Below are 25,823 nucleotides of genomic sequence, written 5' to 3'. Positions count from 1 at the left end.
CCTCAGTTTCTGGGAACTGTGAGAGTATGGATGGGGAAGTCTGTGACTCATCACTGGCAGGATAGAATGGGTTTGGGGCAGTGGTGAAATTCAATATTTTTCTCTACCAGTTCTGGGGATGTGGCTTGGTGGGGGAAGTTATGTGATGGTGTGGCCATTTTGTTTTACTTTTTAAAGCATTTTAAATGCCTTAATTTAAAAATTTAAAAATTTAATTTTAAATTTTAAATATGTATGATGATAATTGTAACAGCAGCAATAAATAACACGATCCTTTTAATTTTGTCTTTTCCTGAAGAAGCGCAGAATGATATTTAGAAAAGCTAAATATATCATATGTCTTTACTGTAATTGCATTATGCATCACAGTGTCCCCTTGGTACCTCTGTGGGATGTTACAGCTGAATAAACAATGTATCCAGAAACACCCCACTCACTCATAATTACCTTTCTTCTGAAACAAACAAAAAAATAGTATAGCAGCATAGATTTGTTCCTTTTACTGTCTCTGGGGTGTCATGGTAGCTATAAGAATGATTATGATGCAGCTATCCCCTTTGTTATATGCAATTTATTAGGGTCCCATAGTGTGATTTCAAAAGGATTATTTTAATCATTGCAAATTAATTATTCCAGATGTGATGGATTTTTTGTTTTAAAATGCAAATCAGCAGTCCATAAGATGTGTTGATTGAGAATTGGAATTTTAAAAGAAGCCCAAATTTGGAAAATGTTACACTAATTCTCTGTGCCTGTTTGCAGCTGTCAGAAGGCAAGTATAATGCTTGGTGAGAATATGGATGCCATACTTTGTTTCATAAATGTATACCAAATAGATCGAAATATTTTGTCTTTAGGGACTGGGATTGGGAACATAGTCTCCAAAGCTACCAGATGATCAGATTTTGCATTTTCTTAATAGCTAGCTTGTCTGTTTACCAAAATATTATAAGAAAATTATTTGGAACCTTTTGCTTATGAACAGTAACCTAACTGATATTCAAATATGTTGATTCACTAGAGCTACTTAATTGGATGGGAAGAATTTCGGAAAACCAAGTGGTTAATGGCCTACATCCTGGTCCTGCTCACCTCCCTTATAGACTGGAGCGTTTCGCTGAGTTATTCCTGTCATGAAGTAAGGCACGTGGATGCTTGGATGAATGTCAGGGAGGCAGGGAATCTATGGATTCAGAGATGACCCATGATCATTTTGATATGGGATTGGGGCAAATAAAACACTAATGCTGCTTGGTTGTACACCTGCTACTGTCTGTGTACAGGGGGTGGACAAAAACATGGAAACACTTGACTTTTTGGCATCATAATGTTTGAACATGTTCAAATCAATGAAAACTTGACATATTTTATTTTTTTAAAAAAAAATCTGTTATTTGGTATGTTTTTTAAACAGAAATTTAAGGAAATTGGTTATAACCTTCTAGAAATGGCAGACCTGTTAGACTTTCAAAGAGGCCAAATTGTTGGTGCTCGAATGGCAGGCGCTAGTGTAACAGAAAGTGCCTGAATGTTTGGTGTTTCCAAAGGTAATGTCTCAAAAATAATGTCTGCTTTTGAAAGAGAAGGGAAAGTGTCCTCAGCCAAGCACAGGTCTGGTCGAAAGTTGAAGTTGTCTGAGAGAGACTGTCGGACTCTAAAGCGAATTGTTAGAACCCAGTTTCTACAAAAACTGCTCGAAGGAAGCTTCACAAATCTGGATTCCATGGAAGAGCTGCAATTATAAAACCTCTGCTCTCAAAGACAAATGTTTCAAAGCGTTTAGAGTGGTGTAGAAACCACCAGAAATGGTCCCTCGAGCAGTGGCAAAATGTGATTTTCTCTGACGAATCATAGTTTGCCATTTTTCCGACCTCCAGCCACATTTACGTTTGGAGACAGCCAAAAGAATCATTTCATCCAGACTGCCTTCTCCCAACTGTCAAACATGGCGGGCGTTCAGTGATGATCTGGGGTGCTATTTCTTGGAAATCCCCCAGGCCAACGATTTCCCTTCATGGAAGAATTAACAGCCATCACTATTTAGGACTTTTGGCCGACCAAATTCATCCTATGGTTCAAGAACTGTTTCCAGAGGGGTATGCCATCTTTCAAGATGATAATGCACCAATCCATAGAGCAAGAATTGTTAAAGAATGGCACCAGGAACATTCTAATGAAGTTCAGCATCTCATCTGGCCACCACAATCACCAGTCCTCGATATTATTGAGCATTTATGGTCGATTTTAGAGATTCAAGTAAGAAGTCGATTTCCACCACTATCGTCTCTAAAAGAACTGGAGGATGCTTTAACTGAAGAATGGGCTAAAATTTATTTGGAAACAATTCAGAGAATTGGGGCTGCATTTGCCACAAAAGGTGGACCAACACCATATTAAAAGATATTTTGATGATTTTTCAAGGTGTTTCCATTTTTTGTGTCCATTTTTATATTCTATTCAGTGTGAGTTTACATATGGGAAATTTAGAACTAGCATAACTTCAGTCTGAATTCTGTAATAAAATAAATATGTATGATGATAATTGCAACAGCAGCAATAAATAACATAATCCTTTTATTTTTGTCTTTTTCCGAAGAAGCTCAGAATGATATATGTTATTGTACCTTCCACAATTATTTTATCCTCCTTGCTGCAAGCTAAGTTTAGATTCATTACTGATGACTACCCAAGGTCACCCAATAAAGTACATCATTGATCTTCCAAGCTGAAGTTTTAATTATTAAACCACACTGAAAGCATATGGATGACTGAGCTTAACCTCTTTCATAGAGGTATGAGGATAAAATGGATGAACAAATTTGTGCTAATTCTCATCTACCTTGGGTAGATGAAAAGGTGCTGATTTTAATAAATCAGTAAATTATCTTCATTTAGAGAAGAAGCAAGTAGAACCTTAACAAAATTTTGTAATGTCAAATATTCCTTGTCAGCGATTATGGCATTCTGTTTTCTCCTTCCATTGTTTACACTGTACCCTCATAGCAGTTGAATTTTTCCAGCATATTCTAGTACAGTTTCCAAGCTGTACCAATATTATACGCTTAAGACCTACATCTGCCTTAGCATGGCATGTGGAAGACCACAGAAGATGCATATCCTATGAAAATTTGGCAGGATAGTTCAATAACCTTAAATTATCTGGTAACAGATACACTAATAACTTAGTTAAGACAGTTATTTTTTTAATTTTTTTTATTTTTTTAAATTTATTTATTTATTTATTTATTTATTTATTTATTTATTTATTTATTTATTTATTTATTATTAGATTTGTCTGCTGCCCCTCTCCGTAGACTCGGGGCGGCTCACAGCAATAATAAAACAATGTACAACAAATCTAATAATTTAAGATAAAACACTAAAAACCCCATTATTAACATACACACAAATGTACCATGCATAAACTGTATAGGCCTGGGGGAGATGTTTCAATTCTCCCATGCCTGACGGCAGAGGTGGGTTTTAAGAAGTTTACAAAAGGCAAGGAGGGTGGGGGCAGTTCTAATCTCCGGGGGGAGCTGGTTCCAGAGGGCTGGGGCCGCCACAGAGAAGGCTCTTCCCCTGGGTCCCGCCACACGGCATTGTTTAGTCGACGGGACCCGGAGAAGGCCAACTCTGTGGGACCTAACCGGTCGCTGGGATTCGTGGGGCAGTTAGCCACAGTGAATAACTATGTACAGAGCGGAAAGCAGATTTTCTTTTCGATTGATTTGTTAATCTGCTTTTTAAGATAAATTTATTTTGCAATATTTTTTAGGAGTTTGACCCTCCTAAGTCCTAATTTTGACTTAGGAGGTCACAAGTGAAAATTAATTCTGCAAAGGGCTTTTTCCCAATTCTTACTGTGCAATAGGGAGATCTGGGGGAGGCTTTGCCACTTGATTAATGGAGTTTGATGCTTTGCCTTTGTCCATTTGTTAGTCAGAGGATTACATTGTTTGAGGGATTGTGAGTTTTATTTGACTTTGTGCTTATTGCAGTCATACAAAATGATTATTGAATTAATGATGGAATTAATTTAAGGGTATTGTTCTGCTTTTGTGGTAATTACTAAATGTTTTCTTTTTTTAGAACCTGAGGATAAGACGTATCCTTCGACCTTTTTTCCTTCTCCAGAATTCTTCAATGATGAAAAAAACACTAAAAAGCATCAAGAGGACATTGCCAGAAATTACAAGGTATGTAACAATGCGTAGTGCCTGCTAGAGATAAGCCAAATTTACATTTTGGTATTAGAATATTTGGACAGCATTTATCCTGGCAATAACTGAGCGGTTTTCCACAAGTAAGACATCACAAATGCTTATTATTCTGGAAGATTCCAAAAGCTGATGAATTTGGGTACTTTGAGGAAAAGTCAAATGATGTATTGGTATTCCAAATATTGCATCTTCAAAAAGCACATCCCTAGTATTTGCCAGTCTGTAATAAATATATTCTTTCACAATGGAAAACTGAATAGGTTTGGGTTTGAAACCAGTGCTTGGAAGAATGAAGATTTTCCAAAGAACAGCAGTGATGACATTCCCCTGTGCAGCTAGCAGTAAGATTTCTACAACTGAGACTTTGGTGACACAGGAGGAACTCCGTTTTCATAAGTGAAAAATTCTTCATTGCCATTTGAAGGTGCCCACTAAAGTAGCATCACCTCCTTCTTAGTTTTAGATGCGTTTGACTTATTTTCCTCATTTGACACATTTTCCTCTGTAGGATCTCTATCTATCTATCTATCTATCTATCTATCTATCTATCTATCTATCTATCTATCTATCTATCTATCTATCTATCTCTATCTACCTACCTACCTACCTACCTACCTACCTACCTATACACACACACACTATATTTTTTGAATTATAAGATGCACCAGAGTATAAGACGCACCTTAGTTTTGGGAGAGGAAAACAATTTGCCAAACAGCAAACAGTGTTTGTTGTGTATTTCTGTGCATGTGTGTCTGATCCATAGAAATAGTAAAGAATTGGAGAAATGTACATTATGGCAGTATATTAATGCCAGAAAGTTTTCTTAAAAGTAGTCACACTAACTCCTCCCAATTATTTAAATAGATCTACTCCAAACAGGATTAAGTCAGGGTTTAACTCAGCTGCCTTATCTTAATACTAAATAAGACACTTACATTTTACAGATCTTTAAATTTGATGTGGCTTTCTGGAAGTATAAATTATTCTCAGCTATTTAGAAGAAGATACAATAGTACTGGGCCTCTTCAGATCAAGCATTTGTTTTAAAAAGCTTCTTCATTTTGTTAGGTTGTCTAAAACAATAATAAAGCAGTCTTAAAAACATAAGTCTAATAATTTGAACATTCTATGGACATTTATATTGTTATTGACTTACTTCCTTGCAGTTTCAGCAGTCCAACATTGCCAGCAGTCCACCTCTCAGCAATTTGACTCCTTGCAGCTAGTTTTACTTTTGGTTCTAGCACATGGCCTGCCTGTGCTGGATCAGTTGTAGGTTGGGAAGCTGATAATCAGGCTCTGTGCTGTTTGCTGCAAGGAGATAAATTGCTGGGAGACAGAGGCCAAAGGATGTGAGTGGCTGGGAGGGGCTACATTTGGTATATAAGACGCACCCAAGTTTACATCCTCTTTTGGGGGATATAAAGGTATGTTTTATACTCCGAAACCACTTTCACCATCATCAGGCTGAAGTTGTTAGCTTCGTGCTGCTGTAAATATAGTTGTCAATATAAACTATATTTACAGCAGCACGAAGCTTACAACTTCAGCCTGATGATGGTGAATGTGATTTCACCGAAACGTCGCATAGACACTCAAAATATTACACGGGGCAAAACCCGAACTCAGAACAATCTACATACATATACCCGTGAAAATCTACGAAAACATACACACACAAACACATATATACACACACATATATTTGGTTCACTTTTGACAGTTGTCTATGGCATCTCTTTCCCTGCATATGTCCTGTGTTGTGATGGAGGAATAATGTTGGCATTATATTTTTTCCCTAATAGTGTTATGCTGCTCTTAGCTGTTCACCTGTTTCTCTTTACCATGTTTGGCATGCTGCTGTTTGCTCGGACAAAAGTAAGTAACACATGTAATGAATCTTGATTCTTTGTCTAGGACAAAACAATTGCTTATATATAAAAATATACATATAAAAAGATGTATAATTGTTAAAAAATAAACTTCCCCACCCTAAAATGTAAATTCTCCCATGTCATGTTTTAGGCATAACATTATGATAAATCTGGCCAACTTTTCCCCTTGCTCATCATTTTACTTGATAATTATTCATACCAGTGTCACATTGTCAGTAAAATTGCAAGACATGGTTTTTTCCTGCACCTTACATTTCCTGGTAGAGCAGAACTGAATAACTTCTGCATTTTCTGTGAAGGATAATTCATAGCTGAGATCTGCCAGCTTTTCCTTGTCATTCTGAACATTTTTTGAATTCATTCTGGAAAGTTGTGGATAAGATATTAATCCCCTTCTGTAATTTTTCACCTCTTGTCTCTGTTTTTGCGGCTGTTTTCTTCTTATTTTTTGCATTTGTTAAGATTGCATGTCAAGATTCCTCCATGGTCATAGGGAGCCATTTTTGAAAATCCTGCTTATTGAAAAACTACCAGGGAATTGTGCGAGAAAAACGATACGTTTCAGTCTTGCTGCCTAATAGTATTATGTTCAAAGAGTTCCTGAATAAAGTGAAGATAAAATGCTGTACAATCCGGCCACAAACATTAACAAGGTAGAGATCAGAGCAGCAAAAAGAAGCTTCTCTGAAAAGCTACAGAATCAGTTTTCAACAAATGAACCAACAAACATGTGAAAAACAGTTAAAAACATCACTGGTATGGCAACTGGCAGATTTATTTATTTATTTATTTATTGGATTTGTATGCCGCCCCTCTCCATAGACTCGGGGCGGCTAACAACAGTAATAAAAACAGCATATAAACAATCCAATATTAAAACAGTTAAAAACCCTTATTATAAAACCAAACATACAGACAGACAGACATACCAGGCATAAAATTGTAAAGGCCTAGGGGGAAAGAGTATCTCAATTCCCCCATGCCTGGTGGCAGAGGTGGGTTTTAAGAAGCTTACGAAAGGCAAGGAGGGTGGGGGCAATTCTAATCTCTGGGGGGAGTTCATTCCAGAGGGCCGGGGCCGCCACAGAGAAGGCTCTTCCCCTGGGTCCTGCCAAGCGACATTGTTTAGTTGACAGGACCCGGAGAAGACTCACACTGTGGGACTTAACTGGTCGCTGGGATTCGTGCAGCAGAAGGCGGTCCCTGAGATGACTTGAATGTGTGCTACTGTAGGTTTGAAAGGAAACTACAGCCATCTATCTCCTTAACCTGCATCCCAGACAGACCAATAACAGCCAAACCACATACAATTGACCCATCCCATTGTTTCACAACCCCTGGTGATCACAGAAAATGAAGTGCAAGATCTATTTCACAGACAGAAGCCTGGAAAAGCAGCAAGCCCAGACAAGATAATTCCTTCTTGCTTAAAAGTCTGTGCTGACCAATTGATCCCCATCTTCACCCAAATCTTCAACAAATCACTAGAGATATACCATTTTCCTTCTTGCTTCAAATGCTCCACTATCATCCCAGTGCCGAAGAAGCCCTTCATCAAGGAACCGAATGACTACAGGCCAGTTGTTCTAATATCTGTAGTTATGAAAACCTTTGAAAGGCTAGTGATGTCCCACTTGAAAACTATCACGGATCTCATCAAGCATACTCAGAGCGGACTATGCATCAGCAACAAACCTGGATAAAAATAGGCTTTTTTGCTATAGAAGAGAGAATTTTGAATCAGCTGGATGGGCCAGAATAGTGCATAATTTTTTACTTACATGCCTTTCTTGTATTTCCAATCAATCCTCTCTTTGGCATTCACATTCCACTTAATCTCATGAAGAAAAAAATAACATTTGTTGGATTATTTGGAATTGCAATTTGCAATGTTTTCATTTTATATGATTGAATTTCCAATATTAACAGAAGGAACAGGCTCCAGATTGTTAAATAGTTCAACATAATGTCAACATACAGTGCCTTATATAGAAATAGCTTATTTTGACCGGAAAACAAGTTACTAAAACAAAATACTGTCTGAGACCAGATGTGTCATGTCCTACAGTTCTTTTTTCTCCAGTTTAAATAATGTCTTTTATATTTGGATATTAAAATACTTGTCTGCCCAAAGCAACTGCAAGAGAAATAATTGGCTTAATCGCCTTGGGTTGTATAGATTCCTTTCACCCCTTTAACAAAATGTATTTGGTGCTTGATTGAGTTGAATGGATGATTGAAAGGCGACAGTGCATAGCTCTTATATGCCTTTAATTGGTCCATCTGTTTGCTAACAATTTGGATCTCTATGATTAGGATGTCCAGCAGGATAAAGAATGGCAAGGATATTTTCATAATTTGACAGATACATTAACTTCATTGCTGGTGCTGTTAACAACTGCAAACAATCCAGATGGTAAGGATCCTTTTTCTAAAAATATTTTCCTCTTCCTTGTTAATCTATGGATAACCTCAGAGATTTTTCACTCTTTAGGGGCATTTTATCCTTTCCCCCTTTCTGGAAAAGTGTATACAGCGGTACCTCTACTTACGAACTTAATTTGTTCTGTGACCAGGTTCTTAAGTAGAAAAGTTTGTAACAAGAAACAATTTTTCCCATAGGAATCAATGTAAAGCAAATAATGCATGTGATTGGGGAAACCACAGGGAGAGTGGAGGCCCTGTTTTCTCCCAGGAGATTCCTAGAGAGGCCCCACGGAGGTTTCTCCCTGCCTTTTCCAGCCCTATTTCCTCACAGGAGATTCCTAGAGAGGCCCCACGGAGGCTTCTCCCTGCCGTTTCTGGTTACAGTTTTGGAGGCTTGGGTTTATAAGTGGAAAATGTTTTTTTGAGAAGAGGCCAAAAAATCTTTTACACCTGGTTCTTATCTAGAAAAGTTTGTAAGTAGAGGCGTTTGTAGGTAGAGGTACCACTGTATAAATAACTTTGCTTTCTCTCATATTATATGCTGATCCAGTTTCCATAAAAATGTTGAATAATTAATGTGTGAAATTCATTATCACAAGAACTAGTGATAGTAACTAAGTTTGAGGGTGTTCAAATGAGAGTGGATACCTTCACTGTGAATAGGTCTACCAAGAGCTGCTGTCTTACTTCTGGTTTGGGGTAGAATTTATATTCTAAATTTTATGTAAATTTAAAGAATATCTCATTCCCAAGGAGCACTCCATATATTAGTTGTGGGAGAAGGCAAGAGGAAAAATGGCCTGTTCCCTTTTAAACAGTTCTTTTTGGTATTTCTGAGATATTGTTTGGCTGAGAGGAAAAAAATGCTAGATTAAGGTAAGGCTTAGAATATAATAGAATATAATATAATAGAATTCTTTATTGGCGAAGTGTGATTGGGCACACAAGGAATTTGTCTTGGTGCATATGCTGTCAGTGTACATAAAAGAAAAAGATACATTTGTCAAGAATCATGTGGTACAACACTTAATGATTGTCATAGGGGCCAAATAAGTGATGAAGAAACAATCAATATTAATAAAAATCTTAGGATACAAGCAACAAGTTACAGTCATACAGTCCTAAGTGGGAGGAAATGGGTGATAGGAATAATGAGAAAAAACTAGTAGAAATAGAAGTGTAGACTTAGTAAAAAGTTGACAGTGTTGTGGGAATTGTTTGTTTAGCAGAGTGATGGTGTTCGAGAAAAAACTGTTCTTGTGTCTAGTTGTCTTGGTGTTCAAATGATCAAGTGATGAAATGATGCTTATTTAGCATGCTCAAATAAGCCTTTGTAATCTATTGCGTAGCTTCTAAACCAGACCTGGAATTGCAGACCGTAATTTGTGTCAAATATTGATAAATTCCTGGATAACTGATAAAATAAATCCTCTTTCACTGTTAAAAGCTACATAGGTCTCTGTTTAAAGATTGGTGCACATTACTACCTTAAACGCGACGTTTCTTAAACCTGATTTATTGTTTTTTTAACTTTTGGACAGTGATGATTCCTGCGTATTCTAAGAATCGAGCATATTGCATCTTCTTTATACTCTTCACTGTAATAGGTAAGTTGATTGCTTCTTCGAATAAAAGACCTACAGAAGCCATCAAGTGTAAACTCATTATTTTTCATGTCATGGTGATTGCAGGCTGTGCATAAAAAGTGAGTGACTAAATACAGATGTGACTGAAGATATAAGGATAAGACTATACGGGCAACCAATGGACTACCTTTCTGGTTGCTAGTGAATTCTGCTTTTAAGCTCTGAGGGCTAAAGTCTATGTGTCATCTTAAGTAGAGAAGGAAGCCTTCACTAGTTTTATTGGGAACTTGTAAATAGCAATAGCACTTAGACTTATATACTGTTACACAGTGCTTTACAGCCCTCCCTATGCAGCTTACAGAGTCATCATATTGACCCTAACAATCTGAGTCCTCATTTTAACCACCTTGGAACGATGGAAGGCTTAGCCTAGCCCAAAGTACTGCATTCCAACAGCTGCACCACCACGGCTCCTAAATGCAGCTTTTATAAACTTCCCTAGGAAATTCATCAGAGGAAAACTTGTGTCCTAGCAGGTTGTAATCAGGATAGGAAGCCATGGAAAAGAAATGTGGAGTACAGTAATCCCTTGCTACTTCATGGTTCATCTTTCGTGGATTCGCTATTTCACGGGTTTTTAAAGGGGGCTTAATAATAATAATAATAATAATAATAATAATAATAATAATAATAATAATAATAATTTATTGGATTTGTATGCCGCTCCTCTCCGTAGACTCGGGGCGGTTAACAACAATGATAAAAACAGCATGTGACAATCCAATAATAAAACAGCTAAAAACCCTTATTTATAAAAACCAAACATACACACAAACATACCATGCATAACTTGTAATGGCCTAGGAGGAAGGAATATCTCAACTCCCCCATGCCTGGCGGTATAAATGAGTCTTGAGTAGTTTACGAAGGATAGAGAGGGTGGGGGCAATTCTAATCTCCGGGGGGAGTTGGTTCCAGAGGGCCGGGGCTGCCACAGAGAAGGCTCTTCCCCTGGGGCCCGCTAAACAGCATTGTTTAGTCGATGGGACCTGGACAAGGCCAACTCTGGGGGACCTTATCGGTCGCTGGGATTTGTGCGGTAGCAGGCGGTTCCGGAGGTAATCTGGTCCAATGCCATGTAGGGCTTTAAATCCATTAAAAATTTTAAATCCATTAAAAATTCATAAAATTCTTCTACAGTACTACTGTACTCTATTAAAGAAACTGGTAGGATATCACATGTAGTTCCAGCTGAGAAACATTATAGAATGTCTGTTTAATGCAAAGGGTGGGTTTTAAAAGTCCAAATACTCATTAAATACATAAAAAATATCTTTCCTCTACTTCACGGAAATTCATTTTTCACGGGTAGTCTTGGAATGCATCCCCAGCGAAAAACGAGGGATCACTGTATAACTAATCCTGAGCTTCTGTAAGGAAGCTGTAAGCAGTTGATTTTGGACTAAGGAAATTCACAGTATACATTTCTGTGGCACTTCCAGGGTCTGTTGAGAGATGTTCAGAATGTTTGCAGAAAAGTAGGGATTCCATCTTGCCCAGGATGGATTTCCAGAGAAGAGGCTGTAGAGAAGCAAACAAATATTAATTGGCAAGGTTTTGTGAGAAAGTTTTCATATACAGTGATCCCTCGATCTTCGCGATCTCGATCTTCGCGAAACGCTATATCGCGATTTTTCCCACACGATGACGTCACTCTCTTCCTTTCTCATCTTTCTTTCTCTCTCTCTTTCTCTATCTTGCTTCTTCCTCTCTCACACTCTCTTCCTCCCTTTTTCATCTCTTTCTTTCCTTCTCTCTCTTTCTCTATCTCTCCCCCTCTTGCTCTCGGGCGGCGGGCGGGCGGGCGGGCGAGAGGCGGGCGGGCAGCAGCGAGGAGCCGAAGATCGGGGTTTCCCCTTTGCGTGGGCGGCGGGGAAGACCCAGGGAAGGTTTCTTCGGCCGCCCAGCAGCTGATCTGCTCGGCAGCACCGCAGCAGCGAGGAGCCGAAGATCGGGGTTTCCCCTTTGCGTGGGCGGCGGGGAAACCCCGATCTTCGGCTCCTCGCTGCTGCGGCGCTGCCGAGCAGATCAGCTGCTGGGCGGCCGAAGAAACCTTCCCTGGATCTTCCCCGCCGCCCACGCAAACTCCACCATCTGCGCATGTGCAGCCATGGAAAAAAGGCGCGCATGCGCAGATGGTGTTTTTACTTCCGCACCACTATATCGCGAAAAATCGAGTATCGCGAGGGGTCTTGGAACGTAACCCTCGCGATACTCGAGGGATCACTGAACAGCTATCTATATACAGAAAGCTATCATGTGCCTGTATAACGCAATCCTGTGAGATTTATCTAGTTTGTTTCTTTTGAATTTAGTTGGTGATTCATGCTTCCTGGTATTGCGTGGTTCTCCTGATCTTTTATGAGGGCTTCATTTGCTCTTCCACAGGCAATTTTCTGTCATTGCATTTGTTGTATTGTATTGTGTGTTCAGATTGGGTGGAATGTAAAGATTGAGTTAGTTCTTTTTTTTAGTTTTCAGGAAGAAATAAACAAAACTCTACTTTTGCCTAAAAAAAATAAAACAATTTCATATTGTTACAGGAAACTTATTTTTGATGAACTTGTTGACAGCAATAATATACAATCAGTTTCGGGGATATCTTTTGGTAAGTGATGTTTAACAAATATTACCATTTATCATAATTTAAAAATCCTAAATCAGAGCTCAGGCTCCTGAACAGGAAGTTGTAGTGTTTGATGTCATGACCACTGGACCAGCAATAGCACTTAGACATATATTACTTCACAATGCTTTACAGCCCTCTGTAAGTGGTTTACTGAGTCAACATATTGTCCCTTAACAATCTGGATCCTCATTTTACCGACCTCAGAAGGATGGAAGGCTGAGTCAACCTTGAGCCTGGTAATTGGAACTGATTGGAACTACCAAATTGCAGGCAGTCGGCAGTCATCAGAATTAGCCTGTAGTACTGCATTCTAACCACTGCGTCATCACATATCTCACCACAAAATGGTACAGATACAATCAAGACCTTACAAACATCGTATTCTTGAACGTACACTTCTGCTATGAAGGAAAATGTCAACATCGTTGTCATAATTTATGAACTTGACTGTCTGCCACAAACTAGTGGTTATCCCATTGTGATGATTGTGACCTACCATTTGTGTGAAAAGAATCATTACCCTTCACAGTTTGGAAAACGAAAATGGTGAATGAGCAATTTTTAACAAAATTTTTGCTCATTCCATAATTCTGATATTTTAATTGCAGTCCTGAAAGGATATAGATTAGATGAGCTTTTTCAGATATCCAACATATGTCTTTTTCCAGTGTTCTTTTCATATGACATGATTTCTCCAGTACAGTGAAGTTTCTCCCATTTGATTTCTGGACAGCTTCTGTGTCTAGTCTTCTCAGATTATAGAACAAGAATTAATATAATATCTATTATATAAGCAAAATCTAATCAACATCCAAAATTAACAAAAAGTATACTATCTGAGCTTATATAGACGTTGACATAATACTGATATTTTGTTAGCTGGCAACATTTCAACTGAACATAGGAATTAGTTAGAAATTATGTTTTATTATATAGAAATGGTGGCAGAGGATGGTTAATAGCGCTACAGATCAAATAAAGTGTACAGTGTACAGTCATCATGGGCAATTTAACAGTTTCAGCTGTCACAGAAAACTCTCTTCAGAACAAAAGGAGCATAGATGTAAACCAAAGACTGCCATCTACTGGCTGAATAATTCTGTAATTGTTGCAATACAAAATACATTTTATCGTGTATTCTAACAGAATTACTTCAATGAAAACCTATATAAATACACACAAAAAGAGTTTCCTCTACAAGGTTTGTCTTAACTATGTCATGCATATTGTCCCTTTGTATTACTATTATCAAAAATATTTCCTCATTATGTGAAATAAGCCTGATAGGTTTCCTGTTTGTATGCGATAAAATGTTTTCAACTTCAAGTTGTTTTTTTAAAAAAATCTTGGATAAACTTTGGTTAATGGAAACAAGTTAATCTCTCATTAATCACTGGGCCAGTGCTATACTGATGACATTTTCAGTATATGAACTGATTTTCCCCCCTTTAATATGCAATGTTAAACATTTTACCATGTTTTAATCTGCCACATGGCTTATATGTCCTTCCTTTGCTTTTTGTTACCTTCTATTAGTTGTTGAGTGTTGGTCTTTGGGGGCTACAAAAAGGGGTAGCCACCGTGGTATCTACCTTTGGCTCCTCACTATGTCAGAAAGTGGCTTCTTTTTTCTGAGATTCGTATTCATAATTCCTTTGAATTGATACTGATAAATTTGAGAAATATATACAGTGGTACCTCATGATATGAACCCCTCGCCATACGAACAACCCGAGATACGAACCTGGGGTTCGGATATTTTTTGCCTCTTCTTACGAACGTTTTCCGTCTTACGAACCCGCCCCCGCCGCCCGGCTGTCGCTTTTTGAAACAGCCGGGGGGCTTCTTGGCGGCCTCCCGAACCCGAACGCCAAACCCGAACTTCCGGGCTCGGCATTTGGGAGGCCGCTGAGAAGCCCCCCGGCTGTTTCAAAAGGTGAAAGCTGGGCGGCGGGGCTTCTCAGCGGCCTCCCGAACCTGAACTTTTGCTGAACTTCCTGGTTCGGCATTGGGAGAACAATTGAAACAGCCGGGCGGCGGCGGTTTTTTGCGTTTTTTTTTTCGTTGCACGCATTAATTCATTTTTCCCATAGGAAACAATGTTTTGCCTTACGAACTTTTCGCCTTACGAGCCTCCCCCGGGAACTAATTAGGTTTGTAAGACGAGGTATTACTGTAGTTGTGTAATGTTAATTTTCTTTCTGGCCATCCTGATTTTGTACTTCTGGCAAAACCAAGAGTCATATCTTTGAGTTTCAGTAATTGCTCCTTTAAAGTAAAATCTGTAACTTTATCTTTCACAGTAATGCCTATATAAATGTTTACTGGACTAGTTGTCTGTATTTTTCTGCTGTTAATTTGGATGGGCTTTGCTTTCATACATTTTTTTAGAAATCGGTTCAGTCATCGCTTTTCCGCAGGCGCTTGGGAATCCGGGCTGCCTTTGAAGTTCTTTGTTCTTTGAAAGAGACTGCAATCAATAAAAATATGTAAGTGAACGACATCTTAAAGAACTTGGGCAGAGTGGGAAAGTGTAGAGTTCCAGACGCAAATTATTACTAAAATCTAATTAAAATAATTTAAAATGGAATTGGATAGAATATAATTTTAAATTAAATTGGAATAAAATACAATTTTAAATGAAATTGGAATAAAATACAGCTTAAAATGAAATTGGAATAAAATACAATAATTTAATATCTGGATAAATAAAATATGATAAAATATTTCCGTGTCACCCCTACAGTCTACTCCAATCAATCCAATATATGCTGATCTCAACCGAACCATTTTGCTCTGTTAAATTTTAATTAGTAATTAGTAATTGTGCACAAAGGTGTGTTTGTGTGAAGGCTGAACAGTAGAAGGTTTATGTGGCTTTTGTTTTCTTAGCCTGAGTGTCCACTTTCCCGTATATTCTGTTTTTGTTTTCCTAGCTTGAGTGTCCAATCTGAAGCTATTCTTCAAGTCCTCCAGAAAGTAAAAATGGATTCCTATTGCAAAGAAGCAATCATTATGGTAGGACACCATTTTTAGTTAAGTGTGTATTACTTTAGTTTGTTTTAAAGATACTGTTTATACTGACCCATGAAATCTGCGTGATACATACCTGTTTCTGTCCCATGTGCAGAAGCTTAAATCTTGTCCTCCGGGAGAGCTGTCGGCTACTCAGTTTCAGACACTTTTTGATGAACTTGACAAGCATAAAGTTAAAGAGGTATGAGACTAGCTATTGTTGATGTGGTTTATGTAAACCTGTGATCTATAAATACTTGAATCTGGTTAGATTATGTAATGAAATGGAAAAACAATTACTGGCAATATCATGAAACTGGACAGATTTTACAGTGGTACCTGTCCTGTAGCTGCCATGATTTTAAGTATGCTTAAAAGATGCTTGTTTTTAAATATGCCTCGAAGACTCACATTTTTCTATTGGCTTTTCCTAGCTGCTTCTTTTTCCTACTGTTTCTCTTTTCCTGCACTGTTATAAAAAGAGTTTGAAATTCTGTACAGTGTAAAGTAGTAAAGAAACAATTACATGTTTCTGAAATATTGTTTTCAGGAATTGGTGAGGCCTGTATATGCTATTTAGTTATTTATTATTTATTAATTGGACTTGCATGCCATCCCTCTCCGAGGACTCGGTGCGGCTCACAACATATCAAAAGAACATAGCAACACATCTAGAATCCAATTACTGTAATATGTTTAAACAGACTAAAAAAATTAAAAAGCCAAGGATAGATGGATGAACATAACATCAGAATAGGGAAATGCAGGCCAAAAGTCACTCTTGGCTTCAATAGTCTGCGGTTCTAAAAGTAAGCTGGCTATGAATCAAGAGAAATAGACATGATTAAGATGAATGAATGTTTCCCCTTTTGTAAATTAAATATTATATTTGAGTAGTAACTTTTAGAAGCATTCTAGAGTTAGACGTTATGTATCCTGTTAGTACAGCCGGCTTTCTCTGACTCATACTTTTGTGATCGTCTGACAAGGAAAATCAATGGGGAAAGCAGATTCACTTAACAACTGTATTACTAACTTAACAACTACAGTGATTCATATAACCACTGTGACAAGAAAGGTGATAGAATGGGTAAAACTCAGTTAACAAATGTGTCACTTAGCAACATAAATTTTGGCTGTCTCTTATGGCTGTACGTTGAGGACTTCCTGTAGTGCTTTCAATAGCAGACATTGCTCAGCATGTGCATTGAGCTGATAAAATTTTATTTATTTATTTATTTATTTATTTATTTATTTATTTATTTATTTATTTATTTATTTATTTATTTATTTATTTATTTATTTATTTATTTATTTAGTTAGTTAGTTAGTTAGTTAGTTAGTTAGTTAGTTAGTTAGTTAGTTATTAGATTTGTATGCCGCCCCTCTCTGTAGACTTGGGGCAGCTAACAATAGTGAAACAACATATACTGTAACAAATCTAATATTTAAAATAATTTTAAAAACCCTAATTTAAAAAACCAAACATACACACAAAGGCATCCTGTGAAAATGGTTCCTGATAGACTTTCTCATTCTGCTTTCTTTTCAGCGTCCTCCCAAGCCCGATTATCAGTCACCATTCTTACAACAAGTGCAGTTTATCTTTGGCCATCACTATTTTGGGTACTTAGGAAACGTCATAGCACTAGCAAATATTTCCTGTGTATGCGTAAGTATATGGTGTCATTCAAAGTGGCATCTTCTCTTTGTGAGGAAAATTCTCTTTGTATTGTATGTAAGAAAAATACTTCAGAAAAATATTTAAAGTATTAAGAAATCTCATCATTTTATGTATCGTATTTTTCGAGTATAAGACGCACCAGAGTATAAGAAACACCTTAGTTTTTGGGGAGGAAAATAGGGAAAAGAATCTGCTTACCAGATATTTATCTGGCTAGCACCCTTAGTCTGGTCAGTTTCAGCACATTATTTTATCCCCTGGTTAGGGCTTAAAAAAACTTTATCCAGAGCCAGTAGCAATGAAAAAAGCATGCAAAGATTTAGGGCTGGAAAAAAACATTACTGTACTTGGAGCGATTAGCAATGAAAATGCCTGCAAGCTGGTAAGAACCAAGAAGCTTGCTAGTGCCTTGTTAGGGCTGGGAAAAAAAAGAGCTTTGAAAAAGCTGCATTCTGACTATAAGACAAATTTTCAGCTTTTTTTTGGGGGGGGGGGGGAGGGTACATCTTATACTTCAAAAAATACGGTAAGTTAGCTTCATCTGTCCACTGAAGAATACAGGAGTTTTAGATTAATGTTCCAGCACCCTGCTATGGTTTACACCACAAGCAGAAGCTATGAGCCGGGGTGGCGCAGCAGGTAGAGTGCTGTAGTGCAGGCTGCTGAAGCTGACTGTAGATCTGTAGGTCAGCAGTTCAAATCTCATCACCCGCTCAATGTTGACTCAGCCTTCCATCCTTCCAAGGTGGGTAAAACAAGGATCCGGATTATGGGGGCAATATGCTGGCTTTGTTAAAAAGTGCTATTGCTAACATGTTGTAAGCTGCCCTGAGTCTAAGGAGAAGGGCGGCATAAAAACCGAATAAATAAATAAATAAATTTAAAGAATGATCTGAAGCTTAAAAAAGAATTATAATTAATGCAATGCTTATCTGTTCTCTTTGCTTGCAAAACGCTGATGGCTGGACCTGTCTTTTATGTTTCCCAAACTGTATAAAGTAGATTAGAGTGAGCCTATTCAACTGCCCTGCTGTATCTTTAAGATGCTTCATGATAAATCAGGATTTGAACCTATATTTCCCTAGTCCATGGTCAGATATTTTATCCAATGGCTTTGCTGATATTCCTATTTGCAATTGTATATAAACAGGACATTTTGGAAGTAGCCTAGCACTGTGTTCCATAATTCTATAGGCCCGGATGATATTTTTCTATAAGCCATTGTATCTTTAGATTTTGTGAGGAGTCAAATAAAAGGTCGGTCGGTGATTATTTCATGTACAACTGGTGAGATTAGCTCAGAAAACCGTCTGGAGAGTTGATTGGCATGCAGATGTGATAACTTTGTATCTAACAAATAGCAGTCCAGTGGGTGGACTAAAATTTTTCATAGACTGTAATTGTTCATGATTACTTTTATATGTCCTAGATCAGGGATATCAAACTCATGGCCTGCGGGCTGGATGTGTCATGTGCTGGCCACAGCCACCCTGGTTTTAGTGAAAGGGGAAAAAAAGTGATGATACATTACATGATGTGATGATGATGTGACGATGTGAGTTTGACACTCCTTTATAGAACAGAACAGAACAGAATAGAATAGAATAGAATTCTTTATTGGCCAGGAGTGATTGGACGCACAAGGAATTTGTCTTTGGTGCATATGCTCTCAAGAATACATAAAAAGACAAGATACACATCAAGAATCATAAGGTACAACACCTGATGATAGTCATAGGGTACAATAAGCAATCAGTAAATAGATTCACTACTTATGATGTACAATTGTTTTGTCTCTGATAACCTGTGGCCATTTTCCTTCCCAGGGAGTCATGGTAATCGATGCCGATAAGCCACCCGCTCTGCGAGATGACTTTTTTTTAGGGGTAAGACCATCTGTTCCCATGAGACCCTGTTCCTGTTATTCTCTAAAAGCTCTGATTTTAATTGTACTTTTAACACTCTTTTTTTCAAGGTTACAAACTGTTTCTTTATTTTGTACTATCTTCTGGAGATATTGCTGAAATTGGTGGCCTTGGGATTAAAAAGATATTTATCCTATCCAAGCAACATATTTGATGGACTTCTGACTTTGGTTCTGATGGTAAGTGTCATAGAATTATTTCCATTCTGCTTTTACCTAATAGTTCTTCCAGAAGAGTTTTCAAAAAGTGCCCTCTTTTTTTGAAGAAGGCTCATAAAGATATTCATTTGAGCTTTATGAAAACCCGTTTATCGCTTCTGAGGCCATGGTTTCCTTTTTTCCTAAATAGGTGAGTCTATTGTTCTTCATATGTGTGCAAATAGTAATAGCACTTAGGCTTATTTAAAGCTTCACAGTGCTTTATGGTTCCTCATTTTGCTGACCTCAGAAGAATGGAAGACTGAATCAATCTTGAGCCAATGAGAATCGAACTGCTGGCAGTCAGCAGTCAGTAATAGTAGCCTACAGTACTGTATTCTAACCACTGCGTCACCACGGCTCTTAAATAAGAGACTGTGGTGGGTGTCTAGGTATATGTGCATGTATTTTATGACATATATCTTTGTGGAGATAGGTAGATGTGAATCAACTCACTCCTCAAAATTTGACATTATTCAAATGAGATTCTTGATAGGAAATTAACTGTATTTAGTAATCATCGATTTAGTACTCATTAATACCTTTTAAAACTCTGTCTAATCCTATGGAAGGGGTGGCGGTGCTCATTTTAAATTCAGAATTGTGTTCACTTCCTTTCCCCATGTTATACTTGAATAATATTAATGTCTAATATCCATTTAAATATGTCAAAGGGTTAAATAAGGTCCAGGAGGGAAGTGTTTTAATAGGAAAGTGAACACAAGAACAACGGGACACAATCTGAAGTTAGTTGGGGGAAAGATCAAAAGCAACATGAGAAAATATTATTTTACTGAAAGAGTAGTAGATCCTTGGAACAAACTTCCAGCAGACGTGGTTGATAAATCCACAGTAACTGAATTTAAACATGCCTGGGATAAACATATATCCATCCTAAGATAAAATACAGAAAATAGTATAAGGGCAGACTAGATGGACATAAGGTCTTTTTCTGCAGTCAATCTACTATGTTTCTATGTTTCTATGATCTGACCCAGAGATGAACAAATGGACTTGTTAATCTCTTCTTCCTCACATCCCTTTGCTTCCTCCCTCATCTGTTCTCAGTTCTTCAACAACATTGGGGGTCATTATAGATGCTGCTGAAATAGGAAATCATTTTGCTTGCTTTGCCTATTTTTGCTGACAGATCGACATATTATACCCCATTTGGTTATAATTTTTACTCCTTACTTTTTCTGTTCTCAAAGGTTTTGGAAGTGTCTACATTTGCTGTATATGGGTTTCCTCATCCAGGCTGGTAAGCAATTTTTGGTTACGTTGGAATTGGTCTTTCCAACAGTGTTTCTAGTAACAGCTGATTATGTTCTGTTGGAATATTGGAGTGGAAAAACTCAAAAGCAGAAGCTATAATGTGCATAATGATTTTTTTCTGACTGATTCAGTCATCAAGATACTTTTTAAAAAGGGTGCGAATGTAAGATGTATGTTTCCACAGAGAAAAGATTACAATATTGGGATTTTGCCACATAGCAATTATATTTTATGTCTCAGTAGGGAAGCCTTATAAAAAGGAGTAAAAAGATAAAAAGCTGTATATCAGATCACAACACTTTTAAAACTGTTACAAGATGTGTAAACTCCATCCTATTATATTTAATCTTGAAATAATGACAACAAAATCATTCAAGAATGAAGACTAATGGTTAAGATTCAGGCTATTACTGCATGTATGTATGTATGAATGTATGTATGTATGTATGTATGTATGTATGTATGTATGTATGTATGTATGTATGTATGTATCTTTATCTATCTATCTATCTATCTATCTATCTATCTATCTATCTATCTATCTATCTATCCATCCATCCATCCATCCATCCATCCATCCATCCATCCATCCATCCATCCATCCATCCATCCATCCATTAGGTCCCACAGAGTGGGCCTTCTCCGGGTCCCGTCAACTAAACAATGTCGTTTGGCGGGGCCCAGGGGAAGAGCCTTCTCTGTGGCAGCCCCAGCCCTCTGGAACCAACTCCTCCCAGAGATTAAAATAGCCCCCACCCTCCTTGCCTTTCGTAAGCTCCTCAAAACCCACCTCTGCCGTCAGGCATGGGGGAACTAAGATATTCTTTCCCCCTAGGCTTCTACAATTTATGCATGGTATGTTTGTATGTATGATTGCTTTTATAACAAGGGTTTTTAGCTGTTTTAGTATTGGATTTTCACATTCTGTTTTTATCACTGTTGTTAGCCGCCCCGAGTCCACGGAGAGGGGAGGCATACAAATCCAATAAATAAATAAATAAATAAAATAAATAAATTCATATTGGCCGGGGACAATCTTGTGGCTCACGGTCTCCATGCCCGCCGGCAGAGTTAGGTCTTCAGAGCTTTACAAAAGACCAGGAGTGAAGGGGCAGTGCATATCTCCGGAGGGAGTTCATTCCATAGTGAGGGGGCTGCCACAGAGAAGGCTCTTCCCCTAGGCCCTGCCAGATGATATTGTCTGGCCAACAGGACCTGGAGAAGGCCAACTCTGTGGGACCTAACCAGCCACTGGGGTGCATGAGGCAGAAGATGGTCCCTTAGGTTGTCTGGTCCTAAGTATGTATGGTCTTGGTTTTTATCTCTTTTTTTTTCAACATCTGGTATTGCTAAAATTATGCTTTGGTTGGTTGAAAGAGCAACTATTTTTAATGTTGCTGGTTGCTCACCTTGTTTTCTCCCAAATCAAATCTCTTTTTCTGTTTTTCTAGGAGACCTGAAATGTTGGGCTTGCTGTCTCTATGGGACATGGTTCGTCTTGCAAATATGCTGATTGTGTTCAGATTTTTACGGATCATCCCAAACATTACAGTAATTTCATTTTTTAGTGTAAATTTTAATTTTGACTTTTTTTCTTAAGATGAAAGAATGCAAAAAATAAATAAATAAGCACGCTAATTATTCTTTTATCTCCCCCCCCCCAAAAAAAGTTCATGTCTTTAGTTGCCAGTACACTTCTGGATCTAGTGAAAAACCTAAGAACCTTTGCAGGAATTTTGGTGGTAAGTAAAAATACAACAAGAAGAACATTGATTTGTATATCTTTGTTTATTTCGTCGTCTGTGAAATAATTTTTGTCAAGAAATATTGGCAATTTGTGAAAAAGGAATGTGGGTAGCCCTGTTGTTTCAATAAATAAATAAAATGGTGTTTTGTTTCTATCTAATACTAAACTTTCTGAAGCACATAGTACAAAGATAACAATAGCTTTATATGATTGGGACCTTCCTAGGTTTATAGGAAAAGATCTATTGTAAAAAAATAAAATTAAAAAAAGACATGGACTAAGAATCAGCTGTGAGCTTCCAGGATCTATGTAATACTAAGAGCAGCTGATTCATGGAAAATTAATTTGTCAGATAAAACGAGTGTAATCTGTACCAGTATACAGTGATCCCCCGATCATTGCGAGGGTTCCGTTCCAGGACCCCTAGCAATGATCGGGTTTTTACTCCCGCAGCGCTGCGGAAGTAAAAACACCATCTGCGCATGCGCAGATGGTGTTTTTACTCCCGCAGCGCTAGCGAGGAGCCGAAGATTGTTTTAAAACGTCGCCGCCGGCATGGGCGGCTTGCCAGCACCCCCCCGGACCCCCAACCCGGGTTTGGGGGGCTGCTAGGAAGGCGCCCATGCCGGCGGCGACGTTTTAAAACAGCCGCGCGGCTTTCCAATGAGTCCCGAAGACAAACGCCAAACTTCCGCGTTTGTCTTCGGGACTCATTGGAAAGCCGCGCGGCTGTTTTAAAACGTCGCCGGCGGCATGGGCGGCTTGCCAGCACCCCCCCCCGAACTCGGGTGGCCGGGCGAAGGGCGGTCGAGCGGCGAAGGGCGGGCGAGCGGGTGCTGGGGAGGGCTTCTCGCCCTCCCGTCAGCAAGAGGGGGAGCGAACGGCGTGGGCAGGCTGCGGACAAGTCGTTTGCTCGGGCCGCTTCCCAGCTGAGTACTCAGCTGGGAAGCGGCCCGAGAGAACGGCGTGGGCGGGAGAAGGGCGGGCGCGCCGTGGGCGCGCGGGCAGGCAGGCTGCGGACAAGCCGCTCGGGCCGCTTCCCAGCTGAGTACTCAGCTGGGAAGCGGCCCGAGCGAAGCGGTAGCAGCGAGGAGTTTGCATGGGCGGTGGGGAAACTCCTCGCTGATGCCCGCCAAGAGGGGGAAGACCTAGGGAAGCCGCCCAGCAGCTGATCTGCCCGGCGCCATCTACGCATGCGTGCCCATAGAAAAAAGGGCACGCATGCGCAGATGGTGTTTTGACTTCCGGGTTGAAAAATCGCAAATTAGCCTGTTCGCAATGGTCGGGGACGCAATAACCGGGGGATCACTGTATACCTATTCTTGGGGGGTAAGTGAATGAAAGGCATACTTCAAGCTTAAAAAATACTTCCCAGAGATGCAGGGATATTTTCACAGTTAAATGATGCATTTCATATTTTCCATATTTTCTTTCTCTCTTGTATTCCTGTTAAAGTATTCAGGCAATGAACTCTAAATGTAAATTGCTTTGTAGGAAGATATTATACCTGGAGAGAGACAGAAATACCCAGGCCTGTTTAGGGCATGTCAAACTTTTCAATATTCAGTTTCCAAACCTTAGGGGTGCTCAAAAGTTGTGAATGCCTTCACAAAAAGTTGTGAATTGTAAAGATATTCTATAAATATCATAGCTTTTTAACATTTTGTTCATTTCATGCTGGTTGGGGTCTTTAATGATGTTGTTTTTAAGGAACGGTGTTTTGCACAGTGAGGATAAAGCAGAGTTAATATAGACTAAAGGCAGACTTGGTTTCAGGGGGGAAGAAAAGCTACACTTGCAAGCCTCTAACACATTTCAGGAATGGAGAAAAATATTTTGTGATTTTTAAAAAAAAGAAATATAAGAAGGAAAATGCTTCTTGATATTTAGACAATGTTTGGGAATCAGAAAAAATTAAAGGCAACTGAGATCCTCATAGCTTATGAACATCTCAAAATATCCAGTTCTAGGGTACCGTTTGCTTTTAAAGGTTTTTTTAAAATTATTTTGAATGGAAAATTGTGGGGAATAGGGAATTCCCCCCCCCCCAGTTTTATTTATTTTCTTTCCCCAAAACACTCAGCTATGAAAAAGGTAGGAGCCATGTGAGAATTTAAGTGTATGCTATGTTGTTGACATTCTCCATGTACCAAATTATTAATACAGCATATGGTATTTGTGTATGTGTGTGTGTTTGCATGAACACCTTTGGAACAGTCTTAGATCCTAGCAACTACTGTACTGGAGAGGTCTGTAGTTCGCAACATTTTTGGAAGTGGTTTGTCATTGCCTTCTATTGTTGAGGAGAGTGTGACTGATCCAAAATCACCCATCTGGCTTTGTGACTAAAGCAGAACTATAAACCACAGTCTCTTGATTTCCAGCTTGGTGTCTTTAATCACTTTACCAACAGATAGATTGACATTCTGTTTTTAGCTCTCTTTCTCAAAAGAAAAAAAAATTACCAGTAAGGTATAAGCAGCCAACTTAAGATGACAGTTGGGATCAGAATTTCCATCATAGGTCAGAAGAGTCATAAATACTGTTGGGCGAACCGAACTTTGCAGTGTTCGGCATGCTGTGTTTGGGTTCGGGTTTGGCCGAACACCGCGAAATGCCACCGCTCGGGAGGCGAGTGGGGAATCCCATTGTGGGATTCCAGGGGGGCGGGGCTTTGATGTCACGGAGACTATTTTCTGGCCGGCCGAAACGGGGAGGAAGGAGTCTCTGTGACGTCAAAGCCCCGCCCCCGGAATCCCTTCGTGGGATTTCCCACCTCCTTTTACTTGCAGCACCGCTGCGGCATCCTTTTTTGTAAAAATAAAAGGAAGCAAAAGGAGGTGGGAAATTTCCCACCTCCTTGTTTATTTTTACAGAAAAGGACTCCGCAGGGGCTTGCTGCAAGCAAAAGTTCGGGTTCGGCGAACTCACCCGAACTTCACGGCAAAGTTCGGGTGAGTTCGCCGAACCCGAACTTCGTTGGGTTCGCCCAACACTAGTTATAAAGTGTGATAGGACCTAGTTTTCCAGCCATTTTCTATCACAGTTGTTAAGTGAATCACTGTGGTGGTTGTTAAGCGATCCATCATTTAAACGATCCATCATAAATGAATCCAGCTCCCGCAAATGAGTTTGTTTGTCAGAAGCTTGCTGGGAA

At 38.9% G+C, this 25,823-nt stretch overlaps 1 protein-coding gene across 3 annotated transcripts in view; it reads left to right on the top strand.

Moving 5' to 3' along the window:
- TPCN2 (two pore segment channel 2) overlaps nt 1-25,823 on the top strand; it is an 82,645-nt gene that overhangs the window by 10,778 nt on the left and 46,044 nt on the right. For all 3 annotated transcript variants that reach the window (XM_070761631.1, XM_070761624.1, XM_070761638.1), the window contains 15 exons: nt 1,022-1,138; nt 4,093-4,199; nt 6,032-6,104; nt 8,438-8,537; nt 10,090-10,155; nt 12,738-12,802; nt 15,215-15,312; nt 15,760-15,841; nt 15,954-16,040; nt 17,391-17,510; nt 19,349-19,408; nt 19,498-19,626; nt 20,856-20,905; nt 22,371-22,470; nt 22,590-22,661. In XM_070761631.1, coding sequence (XP_070617732.1) covers nt 1,022-1,138; nt 4,093-4,199; nt 6,032-6,104; nt 8,438-8,537; nt 10,090-10,155; nt 12,738-12,802; nt 15,215-15,312; nt 15,760-15,841; nt 15,954-16,040; nt 17,391-17,510; nt 19,349-19,408; nt 19,498-19,626; nt 20,856-20,905; nt 22,371-22,470; nt 22,590-22,661 — 1,326 coding nt within the window. The remainder of the gene's footprint in view (nt 1-1,021; nt 1,139-4,092; nt 4,200-6,031; nt 6,105-8,437; nt 8,538-10,089; nt 10,156-12,737; nt 12,803-15,214; nt 15,313-15,759; nt 15,842-15,953; nt 16,041-17,390; nt 17,511-19,348; nt 19,409-19,497; nt 19,627-20,855; nt 20,906-22,370; nt 22,471-22,589; nt 22,662-25,823) is intronic.

Source organism: Erythrolamprus reginae, chromosome 1, assembly GCF_031021105.1.
Source record: "Erythrolamprus reginae isolate rEryReg1 chromosome 1, rEryReg1.hap1, whole genome shotgun sequence".
Classification (NCBI taxonomy): domain Eukaryota; kingdom Metazoa; phylum Chordata; class Lepidosauria; order Squamata; family Dipsadidae; genus Erythrolamprus; species Erythrolamprus reginae.
The sequence above is the reverse complement of the archived record's forward strand: the minus strand, read 5'-3'. Positions and strand labels throughout refer to the sequence as shown.